The 16,809-nt window shown below is 47.7% G+C and overlaps 5 protein-coding genes across 5 annotated transcripts; 3 read left to right on the top strand and 2 right to left on the bottom strand.

Annotated features, from left to right (window-relative positions):
* Positions 1-6,792: 6,792 nt before the first annotated feature.
* On the bottom strand, positions 6,793-7,751 carry GPP1 (Glycerol-1-phosphate phosphohydrolase; the record flags this gene model as incomplete). The annotated part of the gene is made up of 3 exons (XM_031148211.1): positions 6,793-7,280; positions 7,463-7,618; positions 7,676-7,751. 3 exons carry the CDS (start codon positions 7,749-7,751, stop codon positions 6,793-6,795), a joined length of 720 nt encoding a protein of 239 aa, XP_031006238.1.
* A 530-nt stretch (positions 7,752-8,281) lies between these two features.
* Positions 8,282-9,997, top strand: NUG1 (Nuclear GTP-binding protein; the record flags this gene model as incomplete). Its single annotated transcript, XM_031148210.1, has 3 exons — positions 8,282-8,303; positions 8,358-8,476; positions 8,513-9,997. The coding sequence occupies 3 exons, from the start codon at positions 8,282-8,284 to the stop codon at positions 9,995-9,997; spliced, it is 1,626 nt and encodes a 541-aa protein (XP_031006222.1).
* Positions 9,998-11,043: 1,046 nt separating this feature from the next.
* Positions 11,044-12,962, top strand: LHYA1_G003235 (uncharacterized protein; the record flags this gene model as incomplete). Its single annotated transcript, XM_031148209.1, has 5 exons — positions 11,044-11,188; positions 11,268-11,767; positions 11,815-12,003; positions 12,049-12,561; positions 12,660-12,962. The coding sequence occupies 5 exons, from the start codon at positions 11,044-11,046 to the stop codon at positions 12,960-12,962; spliced, it is 1,650 nt and encodes a 549-aa protein (XP_031006224.1).
* Positions 12,963-13,395: 433 nt separating this feature from the next.
* PUG1 (Protoporphyrin uptake protein) lies at positions 13,396-14,606 on the bottom strand (the record flags this gene model as incomplete). The annotated part of the gene is made up of 7 exons (XM_031148208.1): positions 13,396-13,602; positions 13,673-13,848; positions 13,901-13,986; positions 14,037-14,127; positions 14,186-14,228; positions 14,258-14,538; positions 14,588-14,606. The coding sequence occupies 7 exons, from the start codon at positions 14,604-14,606 to the stop codon at positions 13,396-13,398; spliced, it is 903 nt and encodes a 300-aa protein (XP_031006223.1).
* Positions 14,607-15,573: 967 nt separating this feature from the next.
* Positions 15,574-16,809, top strand: LHYA1_G003233 (uncharacterized protein; the record flags this gene model as incomplete). Its single annotated transcript, XM_031148207.1, has 1 exon — positions 15,574-16,809. One exon carries the CDS (start codon positions 15,574-15,576, stop codon positions 16,807-16,809), a length of 1,236 nt encoding a protein of 411 aa, XP_031006226.1.

Genomic DNA, 16,809 nt, shown 5'->3' with positions numbered 1-16,809 from the left:
CAGCGGCGGCTTGCTTCCCCAAAGCTTCTTTCGGCCACTTCCGAAGCTTTCAGGTAATGCGGCCGCGATCTAGCCCTCGAAGCGTCAAACGTTAGATAAGACGGACTACCATGCCATTGTCTTTTGTCTTTCTTCTCTCGGCCTTTTCGAGACTTGCTGTGGTGTACTAACTACGTGACGATATACCGGTAGTACAGTAGTTGATCGTAAAACGATGAGCCTTGAGGCCACTATGGCTCCATCTTGTAATCTCCCCATCCTTCTGTGTTGGCAGGCAGGATAGCCTCTCTACTGTACCTACGAGTCGCGGCCTCACACCCTCCTCGTGTGTTCTCTCTCCCATGCCCATCCATACCCATGCCATGCTCGTATTTGCCTGCCTTCCAATCTGTCTGTCCACCTCTTTCTTTCTTTCTTTCTTTCTTCCTGGTAGGCGCGCGCGAGCGACGAACAAGACAAGACAAGGTGACTTTCCTCGTTTCTTTCTGCGGGAACACGGCACCTGCGCCGTCCATCTCCAAGACGATGGGTGCGAAAGGCATAGTGCGAGTACCGACAAACCAGAAGCGAAGCCGTGCCCCATGGTAGTATTCCCGTTTCCGTCGACTGGATGTAACCCTCTTGGCGTTGACCGGCGCTACCATTGGGCTGAGTACGAAAAGATACCAGAGGCTCCGTGTATTTCGCCCCACTGATAGGCTCAATATCCCTGAGTGCTTCCCGCAAGGCAAGGCAAGGCACCTCACTGGCTAGACTGACTGGACTAGACGTGCTGGCCCCTAAAGCCGAAATAATCATGGCACCATTTGGCTGAAAAACAGCGTGGCAACTGGGATTGAAAACCTAGAGGCTAAATGCTTTGCAGCTGTTGATCAGGGGTCAAAGCGAGGTCAAGATCTAGACGACCGATATTTGTATTTGGGGGTTGGTTATGGCAACTGCATTCCTGGGAATAGACTCCAGGTCCCCACATGGCAGCGGTAGAATACCACCATTTCTTCTCAATAGGGCTTGATCCGAATGCTCGAACCTTGTGCATGCCTATACGGGGGCTTCACGACTGCTACTCTACCGCACTGCACTGCATCGCATGATCCTTTTCGCAAGAATGAAGACCGATCAAGTAATCCGAATCACATATACGGAGTACGCTTTGGACAGCACGGTCCCCATCCTGAACGGAGCGAGCGACTATTGTAAACAACTAAGGCGAGATCTCGGAATGTCATAAAATGTCATTGCGGCCACGCGACGAAATGCAGGGAAAAGGGGAGAAGAGGAGGGGGGTATGTACAGGGGACGCAGGTCTGGTACAAGCAACCTTACTACGGATTACACGCTCTCAGTACTCATACGCATGCCCCACGATACTCCTCCGTACCTGTCAGATTCATAGGTTTACTATAGGATCAACTCACTAATACGAACGATACCAATCTATCTCGGCCTTCTTGCAGAAGCGTACGTACCCCAGGAACAGCGCCCAATAATGCATATTCCCGCCCTCTGAAAAGCCAGCTACCAGTACCTAACGTAGAGGGCAGAAGCAGGTTTAACTTCAATCTTCGTATCTTATTGTACGGTACCTGCATCATGCCGTGCAATATATCCAGAATGCACTTGCACCCTGTTTCGCATTTCCTTTATTTCGTCTTCTGATTTAATTTCTATCTGCTTACCTGCTTTTCAAGAAGATCGTCATTAGCCTTTCTCCCTCACTGCACTCCTTCTTGGCTCATGTAATCAGATCCTGCCAATCCTGCCACATCCCACACGAGGGTCATACAGAGAGAGATGTCTGACCCTCATCCCGCTTTGAAAGCCAGTTTCCATATTTAGACCCAGATTGCCGCGAGAGATCATGCGAGTACGGTTTTTGAGGAGTTCAGGTGACTAGTCAAGTTTGGGTTTGAGAGCCGCATTGTTTACAGTATCAAAGTGGTGGGTGGCGTCGCTATAGAGCCATGCCATCTAGTCGTGGAGGAAGGAATATCCAGCTGAGGACCAAAAATAGCTGCGATATATTACTTCTAAACTCCCTTGTGTCTTTTGTTTATTCCTCTTTACCAAAAATAATTCGAGTTTGCATTTGCAACTTTAATCGGATGTCCAACGGATTCTTTCATAAAGTTTTTTACTCACGACTCGGCTCCACGTACCCATAACACGTAATTAATGGGAACACAACCACATCATCATCATGCCCCTTGCATCGGCTCCCAACATCCCATCCCTTCATCAGGGGTACTCGATATATTGAGAGCTCTCATGCCAGTCAGTTATCACGGCTTCCCGCATCGCAACACTACATCCCCGAGGTTCCCCATAACCAGAGACTCGGGCTCGCGCCCCCGTCGCACACAAGGACAAGCCATCATCTATGGCAGCTTTCCGGGCGCCAACAAACGGCTTTATTGGTTCCCGATGGTTAGTTACAACTCACAATTTCGCCTTATTGTTGGCCTAAAGCTACCAAGGGAATGGCGACCCATCATCCACATGTACGGGACATATTGTATCTTCATCCGAATTTCTCGTACTCGTAAACTCTTCTTAGTCGCAAGATACTTCACAGCGTTGCTTCTCCAGCCAGCCCCTTTCCATTTTTCACATTACACCATGTTTTTGTTACACAAACTACCTTACTACCGGTAGCATTCGCCCGCAAGCGCGATAGGCATTAGTACTGTACGAGTAGACTGGCAGAAAGTCCGATGGAGAATAAATATCCAAGTGAGCTCGTATCTAGAGGCATCGGCGCCTTTCTTCGATCGTGGAATCAAAGAGGAGAATGTCTTTCCTTCACAGCATCGATGACGATATTTCAGCTTCCTACTTTACCCCTGCGTTGCACAGGCCCCTTTTCTGCGCGACATGAAGGGATGGCGATACAGTGATCTCCTTGCCTAACACGGGTATGGATTCGACCGTTGCCGATTCAACGGAAAATCGTGTACAGTACAGTATTGTGAGGGCGGGCTCTTGCCAGAGAACAAACCAAGCGACTCGGCCCTTCTGCATTGCTCCCGAGGCATGTATGACCACATGATCCCAACGTTTGATTATCGGTTGTACTTTCATGTCAAAAGCAGTCTGTCACATTGTGATGGTGTGAGAATGACAAATACACGTCTTCCCTAGAGTAGACCGATAGCGTACCGGCACTCTGGTCTCGGAGTACCACAGCTGCACTGCAGGCAACGGGATTCATCTCGTCCTACACCAATTTCATCTCTTCTCCTCTCCGGACCGTTCAGCTCGCCTTTGGAAATTATCACACAGGAGATCATTCTCTTATTCCTGCATTCTTTTCTCATCCTCCTCTCCTTCCTCACGTCAAGCGACCTTCCCCATCACCCTCAACTATCACGACATGTACCGGTGCTCTGGTCCCGGAGTCCCACAGACGGCTTGCCTGCCTTCCAAACCCCATCACCACCAAATTGCAAGCTGCAACATACCTACCAGCACTCTGGTCCCGAGGTCCCAAGCAAGCGTTCAATCGTCGCGTTCCAACGTACTACGTGCGTTTGTTACAGGGGTCGGCGACCTCAGCTACGTCTGGGCGTGCTCGATTCCTAAATTACTTCCATCCATCCATCCATCCATCCATCCATTCCATCCCATTGATTCGAGAAACGCAGCTTTCAGTAATACTGTCATCCAATCCCTTGGTTCTGTCACAAGCATGGCGAGACATGCATAACTAGCACTTTCCCTTACTCCGTACCCCGTACATAATGAAATTGCGACGCTCTCTCTCTCTGCTTGCTGCACGTCCATACCGGTGCATTGGTGCCGAGGTTCCACAACCGGCTCCAAGCGTTGCCTTCTCGTGTTGCACTGTACTTGTAGTCGTTACATAGGTCGGCGACTTTCTGCTTTAGTCGTAGGGTAGGCTTAGTCATCTTGGGCGGGAAAATGCTTTTCTGTCTACCCAAGGCGGGTACCTTAGGTACATACCCCTAAATTAAGTTATATTCGTGTGAGAAGCGTGACCGTCAGATGATTGTTGTTGTTGTTATGCACAAGCGAGATTCAGGGATGGTGGGAGGCCCTTTGGCATATCTTCATTCGTTGTTGTTGCAGAATCAGATAGATGTAAGAGCGGTTGTTATAGCATGAATCCTAATTCTTGAATCTTTCATTCTTTATGACGTAAATAATCTGCTTCTGCTTCTGCTTCTGCTTCTGTAGAAATAAAAATAGCTGCCTTCCCTAAAAACCCCCCTTAAGATAATTCGATCAAAAGCCTAAATCTTCTCCTTGCACATACACACATACACATACATACACACATACATACACACATACATCTTAACCAATCCTCCCAAACGATCATCCACCCACCCACCATACGTCCAAAATCTACATACCTAATCCACCACATCAACATACCCTACTCCTCCTACTTCCATACTTCTATATTAATCTATGCATAAACAATTGCAACTTACTTGTAAAAAAAATCACATACCCCTTAACAGTCTACCATCAGCGTCAAGTCTATAACATGAATGCTCGATCTACGCAAACCTCTTTCCAATTATCTTCCGATGAGATTGGTATTTGTTTCCTATGCATGTGCGAGGAAGAGGGAGAGGGATGATGTGTATCCTATCGCATTCTGATCTGAGGGTGTTACCGTGTTAAAGTCCTTTCCTCGCTGATTCTCACAATACTTGCTTGCATTGACGCGAGGGGTATTGTTGATGATTTCCTTGTTACTGTGAAGCTGTACTTTTTCACGCACTTGCATGTTTTTAAAGATATCTTGGATTTATTTGATAAAGCACCAGGTATATTCGTATTTTAACTTGGTTTAGTTCAGGTCTGTTTGATTTGGGTGTTGATACTATGCTTGCTGGTTTGGTTGCGCACTTTTAATATACCTGTCTTGGTTGTTTTTATTTCTGCTGTTTAATTCACCCATGCATACTTAATACTTATACCTGGTGTATTTTGCTGAATGGCGCACGAGTGTGGAGTATGGAGTAAGTGCCATGTCGATGTCCGTTACCCCCTTTTTCTTCAGGACCTCTCTTTCACTTTGTCTTGCCAACGAACCCATTTGGTTGATTGCTCGCTTGTAATGTTAAATATACGAAACATGCTTCTACCGGTCCAGAATTAGGACTGTATTGGATTAGATTAGCAAACAAGCTTGTATATCTGGCTCCTTCCAGAACCTGAGAAGCAAGCAATCAAGTATGAACTTCTCCTCCGTAAGCTTCGCCTTCTAAACAAAGCATTCAAATTTAAGACCTCGATTCTGCTCTGCTAGGTATTAGAATGCACCGTGTTATATATACAAGTACGGAGTAAGTAAATACAGACTGCCCTTCATGTAACTCTTCACTTTACGGTCTTTATCTCCATTTTTATTTCATCTACCTAGCAGAGTAAGTGCATGTCTTTACTTCATAACCCCGGCAAACTCCGCCTTTTCTTCAAGTGATTACGAGAAAATATGCAATATACCATTATAGTGTCGTTCATCAGAGCAGAGATTTTTCCTTCTGGCGGGATATATATATATGCTTGATGATATTTGCATAGTACGGGGTAGTATTTATCGAGTTTCTTTATTTGTGGGGTAATATGGGAACGGAATGGCGAAATAGGCGTTGGTAACTAGTTTTTATAAGCATAGTGCATATCTCCTTGCTTTGATCTACTCTGACTCCGATCCTTAGATTGGATGTGGATGTGGGGGCGGAGCGTACGGGTACTATAGCGCTTTTTTATCACGGTTGAATGTAGAAAACTTATCTGTTTGGTTGTTTAATGTGTCAGTGTGTTTTGATAATTCCCTTTATTGTGCTTGCTTACCTTCTTTCAAATTTGGTGCTTGACTTGGGTTCATCTAAAGAACAGGGAATGCATAGAACCTTGATGGCTTATCTATACCTTACGCACACCAATTCCATTTTAGTCTTTTAAAGTTAGGAAGTACAGCTGGTGGTTACAAGTAATATAATGATATTACTCTCTTTTGTTGATTGTTTCTTCCTACCATTCTATCCACTTTATACTCTCGGCCTTAGTATAATTACAGGAGGGACGGACATTCCAATCTCTAACCTATCATATGGACCTTCGAAAAGCCCATTTGCGTGCATTGTGAAGAGAGAAAATATATAACATACGCGAGGTGATGCATAGTCAAAGATGGAGAGTACTTTTCGTCATGAAACGGATGCTATCTCTTGATCTTACTTCACTGGTTGTGCGCCTGGGCTTCTTTGCAATAGCATGGAGCGGTACAAACGTCCTTCCTAAGCAGCAAGTCTGCCTAAAGAATGCAAAACTTCAGATACGAGATACCGAATCATGTGATGTACCCCCTTTCTCCCACCAGTCAAGAGTTGAAGAAATCTGAGCGATCAAGGATGTCAATAACATGGGTATAACCCCTATTCTGTTATCAAAGGGAGCCAAACCACTCCCCGAGGATAACTCAGGAATGGCATGTTGGCAAAGGAAGGTGGCATGCAGATTTTCTTTTGAAAAATAACACTTCCACTGCATCATCTGCAATGGTACTGTGCCTACGCAGGTAAGAATCATCCACCACTCACTTACCTGACATCTGTACATCACTTGGCGATGGCGATGGCGATGGCGGTCTCTTGTGCAAACATCAGACGATGAGATGACCCTTGGACCACTTTTCAGGTCTGTACTCGAACGCCACGCATTCTATTTCTAGCCCATGTAGATGTTTCTCTAATGCCTCAAATCTGCAGGTGTCAGTCCATGCTTAAATCTAGCTCATCGCCAATCCAATCATCACTTCAGATCCAACGCATCCAAGATCTCCAGCTCGACCCCACCATCAGACGTCCCCACCAGCTTAACACTGCTCAAGTCCTTCACAATCCAATCAGGTCCTGCGTCCACCACTTGCTGAACGGTGTGTGAAGTAACGACACCCAATACCTTGCACCCAGCGGCCTTTCCCGCTTTGATCCCAGCAGGGCTATCCTCCAGTACCAACACCTCATCAGCAGCCCCTAGCCCCAACTTCTCCCTACCCATCACATAACAGGCTGGATCCGGCTTCCCGTTCTCCACATCCTCCGCGACAATCAGGTGTTCTGGGAGCGGCAGCTTAAGCACACCAAGCCATCCCGTTACGAGAGGGGTAGTACCCGACGTGACGATCGCCCAGGGGGCACTGACCTTCCCCAGCGCATCCAGCAGCACCCTAGCCCCAGGAATCTCAACTGCATCACCGCCATGCAGTTTCGGCAACAAGCCTTCCATGTGCTTGATATCTGTGTATAATACATTAGCTTAGCCCCCAACACAACTCAGTTCTGCCCCCAAATCGCGGCTGAAGTTGCAATATTGGCAGGGGGCTGAATACGAAAATAACTACAATATTCTGCACTCCTCCTTCGGAGAAGCTGATGCAGTAAATGACATACAAGAAAGAATAGATAGGTGGGCGACTTACATTCCCAATTCGCCTTTTCCGGACTTAGGAGTTTGAGCACGTCGATGCTGCGACGGCCGTGGGATGTCTGCAGGATTACTTTGGGGTCTACGCCTAATTCGCTACCAATTGTATGCCAGTGTTTCTCAACTGCTGCTGTTGAGTCTATTATGGTTCCTGAGATCAAATGTTAATGATGTGGATTGAAGTTGGTGAGTCCGTCGGGCGTCCCACCATCCATATCGAAGAGTAAGCCTTTGAAGGTGGCTCTTTGGGGAGGCAGGGAGAAAGATGCCGAACTTGACCCCATTCTGAGTAGATGGCAGGATTTTCACTTTGCGTTAATTATTGGGAAGTATATGGGCTTTAAGATACAAGTTGATTTGTCGAAAACGGTCGAGGGGTGGGTGAGAGGTGGGGTGGTGAGCAAGCGAGAGTGACAACAAGTCGAAATTTCGAGACGCGCTCCTCGATGAGTGCGAAGTGCAACAAAATTCCCTTTTGGGCTATAACCAGACGGATGAAATTCCGAGTAATGATACTTGGTTTTATCCTCTTCCTTTCTGGTGGTTGGTTGAGGTAAGATAATATATAAAATCGAGCAGATGACTTTGAAGAAGTGTGTTTGAATAACTGGGACAGCCTATCCGTCACTCTCACTTGGAGTAGGGAGGGGTCTAATTTTTGAAAGGGGCCAAGCGGATTATCGGAGATTCCTAAATTGGACGCGTAGATCACGTGTAGCCCCACTGATAATGATAAGAAAATAAAAATTCAAAGAACTTCACAAAGTCCCCTCTAAGACGGCCACCGTTTTCTAACCCCACAACACAACTTACAATGGCAGGAAACAAACCAGGAAGTAAGTTCATTCTGAGAAAATCGTCTGTTTATATGCTAATTGTTTGTCACCCAGAGCCTACCAGCAAGAGGAAGACTGTGCGCCTGCGCCATAAGATCGAGAAAGCTTCAGCGCAGAAGCAAAGGAAATCTCGCAAGGAAGCAAAGCAAGTCCGTACCCACAAGCAATCCCTCGTATTTAAGTATCCAATACTAATCTGCTCTCCACAGAATCCAGAATGGCGATCAAAACTAAAGAAGGACCCCGGAATCCCCAACCTCTTCCCCTACAAAGACAAAATCCTCGCCGAGATCGAAGAATCGCGCCGTCGCAAAGTCGAGGAAGCTGCAAAGCGCAGAGCAGATGCAAAAGCCACCAAGACCGGAGAGCAGGTTGAGCGAGAAGTAGAGGCGCGAATGGAAGGCGTAGATGAGGCGGATATTATGGCCATGGACGACGACGAGATGGATGATGTAGACGAGGACGCAAACCCCATGGCTGCACTCTTAGCCAGCGCGCGAGCCGGTGCGAAGCAATGGGAGAATGAACTCCAGGATAGCGACGAGATGGACGAGGATGATGATTCAGACTCCGAATCCGACGTTGACTTACCAGGCCTTGGGACACGCAAAGACGGCTCCCGCAAAGCCTTCGACAAAGTCTTCAAACAAGTCATCGACCAAGCAGATGTCATCCTCTACGTCCTCGATGCGCGAGACCCAGAAGGAACACGCTCCAAAGATGTGGAACGCCAAGTCATGGCAGCTGCGTCAGGTGGGAAGCGTCTGATTCTCATCCTGAACAAAATCGATCTTGTCCCTGCACTGGTTCTGAAGAAATGGCTCATCCATCTTCGCCGATACTTCCCTACACTCCCTCTCCGCGCATCAGGACCAGCGCCTAACGCACATACGTTCAACCACCGCAAACTCACCGTGCAAAGCACATCCGCTACACTCTTCAAAGCACTAAAATCATTTGCAGCTGCCAAACAGCTCAAGCGTGCCGTCTCAGTCGGTGTCATCGGTTACCCCAACGTAGGAAAAAGTTCCGTCATCAACTCCCTAAAAGCCGGTCTCGGCGGACGAGGCCAAGACTCCTGTCCCGTGGGTGCCGAAGCAGGCGTAACGACCAGTCTACGAGAAGTAAAAATCGACTCCAAGCTCAAGCTCCTCGACTCCCCCGGTATCGTATTCCCTTCTTCGGAAACCTCGTCTTCCAAGGCCTCGAAAGTCGAAGAACAAGCCCGTCTTGTACTACTCAATGCCATCCCGCCCAAGATGATCGAGGATCCCGTCCCAGCCGTTACCCTGCTGCTGAAACGCCTTTCGGCATCGGAGGATATGCTAAGCAAACTCCTCGCTGTATATGGTCTCCCTCCTCTAATCACGACCAACGGTGACGCCACAACCGACTTCCTCGTCCAAGTCGCGCGGAAACGCGGCAGACTCGGTAAAGGCGGCGTACCTAACCTAGCCAGTGCTGCTACAACGGTCATCACAGATTGGAGAGATGGCCGGATTCAGGGCTGGATGGACGCGCCTGTCTTGGCTGTTTCGACGAGTGCAGATGCCGTGATGGCGGACGATGGCAAGCCGATGGCGGACCAGAAGGAAATTGTTACAGAGTGGGCCGCGGAGTTCAAGTTGGAGGGGCTTTGGGGTGATGGGAAGAGCGAGGAGGTTGTTGAGGACGAGGATACTATGCTAGAGTAGATCCTTGCGGCTTGAGATTTCACATATTACAACGGGTGTTGGCGTTTTGGAGCAGATTCACGGTAAAAGCAAAATTGGCTCATGTAGGAGTTTATGCATAGTCAATAACCAGACAGATATCTCAGAAACGTTCCTCTCATTAGTGTTCTTCTATAAACATGTGAAAAACATGTTTCAAGTCAAGTGACAACTTATGAAAAGGAGAGCTAGATTATTCGGCGGAAGTAGTTGCCGGAGGATATCGATGTCGTTTATCTTGCTATGCTCAAATAAATACGCATTATCTTGAAAAGTCCTTTGCGACCTTAATTCGAGTTTCGAAGTAATTCCCATGAAGCTTAGACATGTCCACATGGAGACATTTGCAGGAGAGTCATGGTTGGGCCAAGTTTCAGAGAACTTACTCCAAAGTTGTCCTAAAGCGCTGCTACCTTCAAAATTCTTCTCTAGACGCTGTAATTGCTCACACTGAAGTCAAAGTCTTTGCTCCTGTTGCGCTAAGGTTGTAAGCAAGGCATATTTTCATTTTGTTAAGGAGCTTCTTTATTAATCTCAGCGCGGTCATTCCTAGTTGCTGCCGAAAAGAAGAAGCATGGGAAGTGTCTGAGACATTCACTGGTTTTCGAAGATATTGAACAGTAAAGCGAGACTAGCAGAACTCCATACCTTTAAGCGCAATGACATCTTCCGTAGCCTTTATTTTGTCACCTGTAAGCTCAGTATCGTCCATTTCAAATAAGCTATTACAGTACTATCACGTTTATATTCAAATTTTTGCGGGAAGTATGATTACCTTAGTATAGGATATTTGCTTCCCCTGATTATAAGCGAGGCGAGCTAAGAAGGAGTCTAAGCCCTGTGTGCTTACGTGCTTACGTGCGCATAGCTCCCATCTTATATGCGAGTCTCCCGTCATGGAACTAAGAGTCAGCCCTATGTTATAAATGCCTAGACGGAACGCCCATTTACGCCCGCCATATCCCATCTCCTCTCCGTGCGCCAGGTCATGTTAATGCACCCTCAAGCACGGAAAACAGCTACCCGCAATGCCCCGTGTTGCTCCCGGTCAGAGGAAACGAGCCTTTCGACCTAAAACCCGATCGGGGTGCCAGACATGCAAGTGGGTATCCCTCCCGTCTAGACCCAGTCCGTCTGAAAATGCTCGGGCGGCAGGCCGGTGTCTGTGTCGTGGTTTACTGACCGGGTGGCAGAAGTGAGATTCCACTGGTGGAAATTAAAGTATTTGGACGAAACTAACAAGGTTGGATAGTACGGCGAGTGAAATGTGATGAGGCCAGCCCAGCTTGCTATCCATGTCTCTCGACAGGCCGAAAATGTGATGGCTACGGGCCCAACACGGAAGAACCGCCAGTCCTTTCCAGTGCATTGATAGGCGCAGTGAGCCGATCTCCATCGATGGGATACCAAGGTACGGGGAAGGAACGTCGGTCATTTGACTTCTTTCGACAAAACACCGCGCCCCAACTGTCGGGATTCTTGGGTGGGGATTTCTGGGAGAGGCTCCTGCTCCAGGCGGCTTTGCACAATCTTTCAATTCGACATGCAATCCTCGCTCTAGGCTCCTTGCATGAAAGATTTCAACAAGACAATGGCTTGATGATGCAAAGTCAGAGTAATGGATGGACCGATGATTTTGCTTCCAAAAACTATAGTCAGGCAATCAAGCTCCTCGTCGAACCGCTCTCGCAGGACGGCCAACAAGCAATCGACGTTTGGCTGATATGTTCAATCCTGTTTGCATGTCTTGAGGTGAATCGTTTTTATATAAAGTCTGCATTCCTGCTGATGATTAGTAGACAATGCAATGCAGCTATGGTGCCGCTATCACACACGTCCAGAGTGGCATGAAGATACTGTGTGAGGTGAAGTATAACAAGGAAACCCGTCGGCACGAACATGATGTCCTGGGAGCATCAGAAAGTCCATATGTGTCTATAGAAAGGGTCGAAGACATGTTCGTGCGTCTGGACCATCAAGTAACCCAGGTAAGGCCTCCAGATTGCGCAGACGATGTATTTTGACCCATGTAGATGGTGACTGGGCCGAAATGGGAAATCTACGAGTCAATGAAAAGATTTGCCCAGCAACGACAGATCCCAGCTATATTCTCGAGTTTATCAAAGGCCCGAGAATCACTCGTATCTCAATGGCATGTAGCTTCTTACTCCACAAACAATAGATGGGATCTTACGAATGAGACAATTCCGGTGGTTCCTCAGGCTGGGCCCTGGCAGAAGAAATCCAGCAGCATTCTAGCGAGATGGTCTTCAGCATATGATGCCTACTTAGACATTCGAGGCGACAATCTGACGCATCAAAAAAGGAAAGGCACTGCTGCTCTGCGCATCCTGAAAGAGCTTGGTTCTACGGCGATAACGCTCACACGAACGAAGGTCGATGATCAAATGGATTGGGACATCTTCTGCCCCATGTTTCGGAAAATCGTCTCCCTGGTGGAGGATATCCTTAAGCTTGACCTAGAACCAACTGCCGCAACGCCAACTAACTGCGTTGACATGGCCCTTGTCCGACCTTTATTTGAGGTAAGCTTTTCAACAAATATAGTTTCTATGTTCGAAGATGTCATGAGCTATATACCAGGTGAAATCACACAGCGAGAGTACTAACTACTATTCTCCAGGTCTCCTGTCGCTGTAGAGACCCCATCATTCGCCGGAGAGCAATCTCACTCCTTCAAAAATCCCATCGAAAAGAAGGGGTTTGGCATGCTTTTCCCACTTCCAAGGTTGCTCAACGAGTTCTAGATATTGAAGAAGCTGGGTTGCAGAACGTGAGAAGCCACGAGGATGTCCCAGGCTGGGCTCGCATATCGAACGTATCACCGATTTTTGATCCCAATGAGCAGAGGGCGACTCTGACCTACAGTTGGTCGGGAGGGCACGATCTGGGGAGCCAGACGATAGAGGAGGTGGTTGAATGGTAGCCTGCGATACCCGTCCTAGTTTCAGTCCTGTCTGTACCATGATAGACCTATCTAATATATATTCTATCGCCTGTATATAGTACTGATTACTAGTCGGCCCTTGTAGAATAGTCCAGGAACCTAGCTACTACAGCCAGGAGAAGGCAATTTAGGCCAGATTTCTAGAATTTTCTATAAAACCAACTCTGCTTCCTCAGGCAGTGATCTAAGCTTCACGTGTGTTATATTAGAGCACAAGACACAAGCTAACTATGACATTCTATTGCATTAGAACGTAGGATAATTCTATGAAATCAACCAAATTCGCAAATCACTATATACCCATTGCTAAACTCCTTATAAAGTATCACTATACCGTCCCGTTGTTCCTCTACTAACCAAAACCACATTCTTACACCATCAAACCAGAACTCGCGCTGTCCTTTCCAGCTTTCTAACAAATGCCCTCGGCTTTCCTATCCTTGCGACTCGGTAGATCACTCTCGGCCCCAGGCATAATACGGCCCGGATGGAGAACATTAAGTATCAGAAGCGCAACCAGCATCGGCGCCGAGTCGAGGCAATATTCATACACCTCGTGTCTAGGAATCGCGCTCTGGAATCCTTGCGCGTACTCGCAGAGACGGAAGGCAATTCTCAACTACGCAGTTAAACATCAATACCTGTCCGGGCTGGTACATTATACAAGGGGATCGATGAACGGTACCTACCGTGATGAGTAAGAGCACTGCGTAGATTGCATATAATAGTGGTAGTGCGCTTGACGCTCCCTCTACGCCTTGTCGTACTTGTTGGAGGATGGTCCGGTGGAATTGGATGGCGAAGAGGCAGAATACGAGGATGAAGAACTGCTGGAATGCAACCCCGCCCATGTATACGTGGATGGCTGGAAGGGATTGGCGTTAGTGGAAATTGGGACTGATTGAGGGGTACCTCACCAATTAGCACCTGTTGATGGTGATTTGCTTTCGAGCTGCCGCCGCCGGCAGCCGAGGATGCTCCTGCGATCTGGATAATGAGAGCGCTGTGTCGTGATTAGCATCAGGTATTGCAAGGCTTTTAAGATAGTCTTACATGACATCGAGAATTACAAAGTATGTCGAAAACCTCCACGCCGTTATCCGATAGATCTTCGCATCGGGGATATAATTCCAGATCATCCTTCCTGAACAACACATCAGTACGGCTTCTGATACACTATACTAAGGGAGTAGCAAACTCACCCATCACCATATAAACAAAGGCATTTGTAAAGAGCGGAGCAACCTTAAGTAGGTTTAGAATTAGCATTTGACCCTCTTTTGACGACGTGATAATATATAACTTGCCAGAACTAGTACAAACCACGCGGTGTAGTCACCCAGATTTGTTGGATTTTTAATGCTGATGACCCGGAAGATGAAATTGAGTGTTTGAGCCAGTCCAGAGCATACGATCACCCAACTGTATAGCTTCTTATACAATATACCCTGCGCGAGATGTACGAAAGTGGTAAGGGCGAATAGGACCGCGAAAAGGATGGCAGCGGGGGTGGAAGGACAAAAGTCCCACTCGGTGTTCACGAGATCGGCGCGGGCTGCAGAAAAGTCAGCTTCATGCTTCATATTTCGTGTATTACAACTGACCAGAGCATGTCCCAGACATTATGAAAGATGGATGTTGTGAGGGGAATTTGCGGAAGGATAGTGGATGTCGAGTTTTCGAAGCTGGAGATCTGCTGAGACCAAATTCTGGGGGATTTGAAATCTATATATATATGTCCAGTCTAATATAGATTACCCAGATCTATATATACGCGTCTCATCTACTCTAGACTGCGGAAGTGTTGCGTCAGCGTGCTGCTCGTAAGGACATTTATACGATGATACGGAGTACCCAATCAGTCAGGCAATTAGCCTTCAGTTAAGAGGATTTACATAGCTGGATGACTTAAGGTACTAGATAGACCTGCGGCTTATTAAATATAGAATTAATATTGTGATATATATAAACAATTTACTTATAAGTTACGGGACGTATAAGTCATTTACATCTATACGAAGTAGATAGTTATTGAGAATGCGTCGCCCCGCCGCTGGCCGCAGGGAGTGACGACTCATGTACACCGCTCCCCAATTACCAATCCGCTCGCTTTTTGCCTGGTAGTGATTATGTTCCGTTTGTTTTTAGAAAAGTAAGAGGCTGAGGGATGGGTTTGGTCGTCAACTGCGGAAAAACCCATGGGCGGAACGCAGGGATGTCCCTACGAAGCAGCCAATGAATGGGAGGCACCGACGGGAGAAAACCCAACCGCGAACATCCAGCTACAGTACGAGCATCGGGATCATCGAGAAGCTGACACGAGTGCCCCGAATTCTTACTTACTGTCGCTCAATACCTGTTAGTTAGTTGATGTAGAGAGGTGGGAAGAATGGCAGATGAACGACTCCCCTATACGATATGACATGACGAGATACCCTTCGAAATGAGGTGTCGACGGCTGACTACCATGGGTGTATAACTTAAGTATAAGAGTGATGACGATACAATGGGAAAGCCAGCTCGACTCTCTCTATTTCTTTGTTCCATCATCAATCCTTCAGGTGTTTCGGCCATTTGGGTTAAGCTCATCATGCAGTTCATTATCTACTTGTTACTTACAGCTCTACTAGGACCGTCGTCTGTGAATGGTTATCTCTCAGGTCGGCACGAAACAGATGGCTCTCACATCGAGACACAGCTGGAATTACTGGGGGCTCGCAGCCAGAGCACGCCACCAACAGGCAAAATAGCCCTCACCAATGTCCGTGTCTTCGACGGATGGACCATTGGTGAACCGAGCACAGTGGTAATCGACGGGGATAGCATCACCTTCGATCCCCGCGGCGTACACAATACCATCGATGGGGAGGGTGGTGTTCTCCCGGGATTGATTGATAGCCATATCCACCTCAGCACGTTGGCCAGCCTGAAGTCCTTAAGCAGTTACGGGATCACTACTGTCATGAGTATGGGCTGCACGAACTACACGCTATGCGCAGCCCTCCGCAACCAAGTCGGATTGACAACCTTTTTCACGGCTGGGGAAGGTGCAGTCGCACGAAACAGCACACATGCAACGGTGTTCGGAGCCACGGGATTCGTGAATTCACCGTCCGAAGCGCCGGAGTTCGTGGCTAATGTCTTTGGGAACGGGTCGGAATATATGAAGTTGATTGCAGAACCGAATGGCTTCAACCAGGCTACCCACGATGCGCTTGTCAGTGCGACACATGCGCTAGGTAAGGTCGCCATGACCCATGCCCAGGACTACGGCTCGTATGAAGTCGCGATTCGCTCGAGGACCAATGGCATCCAACATGTACCGTTCGATATCCCGCTCACGGAGGAGATGGCACAACGCATTAAACAGCAGGCGCAATATGTGACGCCGACACTAAACATCGGAAAAATTGTTACGGCGAATGCGACCCTCGTATCAATCCTTTCGGGCGGAATGAACTTGACATACCAAGCTGGAGTGGCCGGTGTACAACAGCTGATGCATGCGGGTGTTCCGCTTCTCGCCGGAACAGACGCAAACGACGCAGCCGGCTCTTTTCTTGTGGGCGATACAATTGGCATTACTCTACATCGAGAGCTGCAATACTTAACAGAAGCGGGTATGAGTGAAGTGGAAGCACTGAGGGCTGCGACGGTGGTGCCTAGTATTTGGCATAATTTGATAGGGCGATGGTCTATCAGGGAGGGATATCGTGCAGATTTACTCCTACTCAAGCCAGGCAGTGATCCACTACGGAATATTTCACAGACATTGGATATTGCTAGGGTCTGGAATGGGGGTATTGAATATGTACCAGCGGCGTAG

This window comes from Lachnellula hyalina (assembly GCF_007821495.1).
Source record: "Lachnellula hyalina strain CBS 185.66 chromosome Unknown contig00048, whole genome shotgun sequence".
Classification (NCBI taxonomy): Eukaryota; Fungi; Ascomycota; class Leotiomycetes; order Helotiales; family Lachnaceae; genus Lachnellula; species Lachnellula hyalina.
This window is presented reverse-complemented; position numbering and strand designations above follow the sequence as displayed.